The sequence below is a fragment of the Oncorhynchus kisutch genome, unplaced genomic scaffold (genome assembly GCF_002021735.2).
Source record: "Oncorhynchus kisutch isolate 150728-3 unplaced genomic scaffold, Okis_V2 Okis03b-Okis08b_hom, whole genome shotgun sequence".
NCBI lineage: Eukaryota > Metazoa > Chordata > Actinopteri > Salmoniformes > Salmonidae > Oncorhynchus > Oncorhynchus kisutch.
Genome location: NW_022261980.1, coordinates 15,840,978 through 15,846,792, shown reverse-complemented (window position 1 = coordinate 15,846,792; position 5,815 = coordinate 15,840,978). Strand labels below are relative to the sequence as shown.

Genomic DNA, 5,815 nt, shown 5'->3' with positions numbered 1-5,815 from the left:
CTTATTAGCGTGTTATTAGCACCTTATTAGCATGTTATTAGCCACTTATTAGCATGTTATTAGCACCTTATTAGCATGTTATTAGAGGCAAAAATTATGTATTGCTCTTACCTACGTATTAAATCATGCTCTAAATTTAAACTAACTCAGTCCTTTATATATTCTGATCCCAGGTCAGTCCAATAACCAGGAGTACTGGAATAAGATATAGAACCTACGGTGTAAAGGAAACTCCCTGTTAACTCAGTCCTTTATATATTCTGATCCCAGGTCAGTCCAATAACCAGGAGTACTGGAATAAGATAGAGAACCTACGGTGTAAAGGAAACTCCCTGTTAACTCAGTCCTTTATATATTCTGATCCCAGGTCAGTCCAATAACCAGGAGTACTGGAATAAGATAGAGAACCTACGGTGTAAAGGAAACTCCCTGTTAACTCAGTCCTTTATATATTCTGATCCCAGGTCAGTCCAATAACCAGGAGTACTGGAATAAGATAGAGAACCTACGGTGTAAAGGAAACTCCCTGTTAACTCAGTCCTTTATATATTCTGATCCCAGGTCAGTCCATTAACCAGGAGTACTGGAATAAGATAGAGAACCTACGGTGTAAAGGAAACTCCCTGTTAACTCAGTCCTTTATATATTCTGATCCCAGGTCAGTCCGGTAACCAGGAGTACTGGGAGAGTCAGTACAAGAGCCTGATCCACAACCTGTCCGCAGGCCTGCTGGAGGAGTACGGGGAAGACTACACGCACGAGACCAAGGAGCTCTTCCAACATTTTGCCCAGTCGGCTAACGAGGACCTGTCACCAGTCATCAACACCATCAGCGAGGCACTGCTCTCCCCCCGGCCCTTGGTCCGATACTACGCTGGGCCCGGCGTGGGCCTCATGTACTTCGTTTATAGTTATTTCCCTCTGAGACTCTCAGACAAGTTCCTCCAGAGACTATTTGTCCAGAAGAAGATCATCCCACGAGCGCTGAGGAAAGAGAACAACAACAACAACAACAACATCAACAGCAACAACAACGTGGAGAAGATAAAGAAGTAAAATAATGAGATGTGTGTTTGTTTTTTAAGGTTAAAAGTGGAAGCTGTAGGACCCACTTACGTCAGGTAAAACCCGCTCATCGTGTTGTTGTCTATTTTGGTTTGAATATTGTGGTTTTTGCGTTGGTGTTCATATTGAAGGGCTCATTATATTGGTGTTCACATTGAAGGGCTCATTATATTGGTGTTCACATTGAAGGGCTCATTATATTGGTGTTCATATTGAAGGGCTCATTATATTGGTGTTCATATTGAAGGGCTCATTATATTGGTGTTCATATTGAAGGGCTCATTATATTGGTGTTCATATTGAAGGGCTCATTATATTGGTGTTCATATTGAAGGGCTCATTATATTGGTGTTCATATTGAAGGGCTCATTATATTGGTGTTCATATTGAAGGGGTCATTGAAGATGAGTATTTGAGTGGCTTTCCCTCCCGGTAGACGGCAGACACCAACATAGCTGGCACACAGAGACAAATATTTAGAGAGTTTGTCCCAACTTTTAGAACGGACGACATGTTAGCACCTTAATATGCTGTATGGTTTTGCTGGCACCAACACGGCTGGCACCAACACGGCTGGCACCAACACGATGGCACCAACACGATGGCACCAACTCGGTGGCACCAACACAATGACACCAACACGGCTGGCACCATCACGATGGCACCAACACGGCTAGCACCAACACGGCTGGCACCAACACGATGGCACCAACACGGTGGCACCAACACGGCTGGCACCAACACGGCTGGCACCAACACAATGGCACCAACACGAATGGCACCAACACGATGGCACCAACATGGCTGGCACCAACCCGGTGGCACCAACACGGTGGCACCAACACGATGGCACCAACACGGCTGGCACCAACCCGATGGCACCAACACGGCTGGCACCAACACGATGGCACCAACACGATGGCACCAACACGGCTGGCACCAACACGGTGGCACCAACACGGTGGCACCAACACGATGGCACCAACACGATGGCACCAACACGGTGGCACCAACACGATGGCACCAACACGGCTGGCACCAACCCGATGGCACCAACACGGCTGGCACCAACACGATGGCACCAACACGATGGCACCAACACGGCTGGCACCAACACGGTGGCACCAACACGATGGCACCAACACGATGGCACCAACACGGCTGGCACCAACACGGCTGGCACCAACAGGGCTGGCACCACAGAGCTCTGTAAATACACCATTCTGTCACATCCCCATGGAGCACCTGAATTCAAGGACCTTTATAGATGTTCAATTATATTTGTTATTTTTAATTCGAACTGTTCGTCATTGTTCGTTTCTTTGTATTTTTCACTCCACTGAATGTTCTTCTTCCATCAGAGCCATGCCAGTTTTATTTCATGAATCACTGAAAACTGTGAATTTTACAATAACAAATATTCTTTAAAATATTGTTTAAAAAATGTATTTTTTTTTTCACTCATTGTTCACCTAACTTTGGTAATATTAAAAGATGACTTTTTACAAATATTTTTGTTATCTCTTGCCTCAGCAATCAGAGGAGAGAGGAGAAGAGAGGGCATGGGAGAAAGAGATGGGAGAGGGAGGAGAGGAGATGAGAGAGGAGAGGAGAGGAGAGGAGAGGAGAGGAGAGGAGAGGAGAGGAGAGGAGAGGAGAGGAGAGGAGAGGAGAGGAGAGGAGAGGAGAGGAGAGGAGAGGAGAGGAGAGGAGAGAGGGAGGATAGGAGAGAGGAGCCAACACCAAACACAGCTCTCCTTCTGTCCTGGAGTGGTGGGACAGTTTGTTGACATGCCAGGAGCCCATCTTTGACCTTTATACTCAAACCTAACCACCCATTTCTAATCTGTCAGTTAGTATTTGGAGCATGGTGTGCTAATTCCATAGCTGAGTTCACTTAATTAAGCCTCATAACATTGTATAACTGACGAAAGATCGGGGGCGAGGTTGGGAGGGAATGGTTTGACCCTACTTTGCTTCGCTCAGCAGGGGCGGCAGGGTAGCCTAGTGGATAGAGTGGAGGGGCGGCAGGTAGCCTAGTGGTTAGAGGGGAGGGGTGGCAGGGTAGCCTAGTGGTTAGAGTGGAGGGGCGGCAGCGTAGCCTAGTGGTTAGAGTGGAGGGACGGCAGGGTAGCCTAGTAGTTAGAGTGGAGGGGCGGCAGGTAGTCTAGTGGTTAGAGTGGAGGGGTGGCAGGGTAGCCTAGTGGTTAGAGTGGAGGGGCGGCAGGGTAGCCTAGTGGTTAGAATGGAGGGGCGGCAGGTAGACTAGTGGTTAGAATGGAGGGGCGGCAGGTAGCCTAGTGGTTAGAATGGAGGGGCGGCAGGTAGCCTAGTGGTAAGAATGGAGGGGCGGCAGGTAGCCTAGTGGTTAGAGTGGAGGGGTGGCTGGGTAGACTAGTGGTTAGAGCGTTGGACTTGTAACCAGAAGCTTGCAAGTTCAAACCCCCGAGCTGACATCTGTCTTTCTGCCCCTGAACAGGCAAGTTAACCCACTGTTCCTAGGCCGTCATTGAAAATAATAATTTGTTCTTAACTGACTTGGTTAAATAAAGGTCAAAAGGAAAAGTAGAACTTTGGCAAAATGTACACGTCTCAAATTTGACCCTTTTCCCTATAAAATGCACTACTACAAGTAGGAATTAATGCAAGAAAATTGGTATTTAGTTGAGCATCATGAGCAAGCAGAAGGACTTTGTTTATAAGTTTCTCCTGGTCAAAGACCAGGGCCCATAGAAAAATAGGTGCCACTAACTAGTGAATAGTTTGCCATTTGGGACTCATGATAATGAGTTTACTCTGTATGCCCATTCAAATAAATAACCCCCACGCTATAGAGCTCCGCCCCCTAAATCGACCCAGGTCTGGGTCCCCTCTTCCTAGAACTTCCTAGATGCCAGTCTTCCAAGAACCATCAGAGAGTCTGTGTATTCTGTGGGAAGAGGAGAGGGGAGAGAGGAGAGGGGAGAGGAGAGAGAGGGGAGAGGAGAGAGAAGAAAGGGGAGAGGAGAGAGGGGAGGAGATGGGAGAGGGGAGAGGGGAGGAGAGGAGAGGGGGGGGAGGGGAGAGGAGATGTGAGAGGGGAGAGGAGAGGGAGAGGGGAGAGAGGAGAGGGGAGGAGAGGGGAGGAGATGGGAGAGGGGAGGAGATGAGAGGGAGGGGGGGAGAGGAGAGGGGGGGAGAGGAGGGGAGAGGAGATGAGAGGGGGGAGAGGAGGGGAGAGATGAAAGAGTGTGTCCAGACAACAGCGACCACTGATTGTTTTGGTGAGTGATCAGCGATGAAAACGCTGTTGGTTTGAACTCACGTTGATTAACAGAGACAGGACAGAGGCTTGGTGTTTATAGTGTCTTTGTTACGGCATCCATCTGACCACACAGCTGCTGGCCAAACATTGACGGAGAGTTTCTTCACTTGACTGAATCACGCTTTTTCATGTAACCTCTTGTGGTGTGGCCACTTACATAAACAAGAACATCAACACAGACAGACAGACAGACAGACAGACAGACAGACAGACAGACAGACAGACAGACAGACAGACAGATAGACAGACCATTCATAACTCAGTGTAACTTTGCTCCAAATTTAACAAGTTACAATCACATCTAACCAGTTGTAACCACCGTTCCCCTCACCCTCACCCTAACCCTAACCCTAACCCTAACCCTAACCCTAACCCTAACCCTAACCCTAACCCTAACCCTAACCTTCACCCTCACTCTCACCCTCACCCTAATCTTCACCCTAACTCTTACCCTGACCCTCACCCTAATATTCACCCTAACTCTCACCCTCACCCTAACCCTCACCCTAATCTTCACCCTAACTCTCACCCTCACCCTCACCCTAACCTTCACCCTCACCCTAATCTTCACCCTAACTCTCACCCTGACCCTCACCCTGACCCTCACCCTCACCCTCACCCTGACCCTCATCCCTACTTCACCCTAACCCTCACCCCCCGGGGCGGCAGGGTAGCCTAGTGGTTAGAGCGGTTAGTAACCGGAAGGTTGCAAGTTCAAACCCCCGAGCTGACAAGGTATAAATCTGTCGTTCTGCCCCTGAACAGACAGTTAACCCACTGTTCCCCTGAACAGGCAGTTAACCCACTGTTCCCCTGAACAGGCAGTTAACCCACTGTTCCCCTGAACAGGCAGTTAACCCACTGTTCCCCTGAACAGGCAGTTAACCCACTGTTCCCAGGCCGTCATTGTAAATAAGAATTTGTTCTTAACTGACTTGCCTGGTTAAATAAAGGTAAAATAAAAAAATAAAAACCCTAACCCTCACCCTCACCTTCACCCTAACCCTCACCTTCACCCTGACCCTAACCCTCACCTTCACCCTGACCCTAACCCTCACCCTCACCTTCACCCTGACCCTAACCCTCACCCTCACCTTCACCCTGACCCTAACCCTCACCTTCACCCTGACCCTAACCCTAACCCTCACCTTCACCCTGACCCTAACCCTCACCCTCACCCTCACCTTCACCCTAACCCTCACCTTCACCCTGACCCTAACCTTCACCCTCACCCTAACCCTCACCCTGACCCTAACCTTCACCCTCACCCTAACCCTCACCCTGACCCTCACCTTCACCCTAACCCTCACCCTGACCCTCACCTTCACCCTCACCTTCACCCTAACCCTAACACTCACCTTAACCCTCACCCTAACCCTCACCCTCACCCTAACCCTTTCCCTCACACTAACCCTCACCCTAACCCTAACCCTTACCCTCACCCCA

General features: G+C 49.1%; 1 protein-coding gene across 1 annotated transcript in view; it reads left to right on the top strand.

The window, feature by feature from the left end:
- The window catches only part of LOC116359622 (corticosteroid 11-beta-dehydrogenase isozyme 2-like), a 14,147-nt gene extending 12,388 nt beyond the window's left edge, over window positions 1-1,759 (top strand). The window contains exon 4 of the mRNA XM_031812620.1: window positions 659-1,759. Within this exon, the coding sequence (XP_031668480.1) occupies window positions 659-1,056 (398 nt within the window). The 3' untranslated portion in view covers window positions 1,057-1,759. The remainder of the gene's footprint in view (window positions 1-658) is intronic.
- The last annotated feature ends 4,056 nt before the right edge of the window (window positions 1,760-5,815 follow it).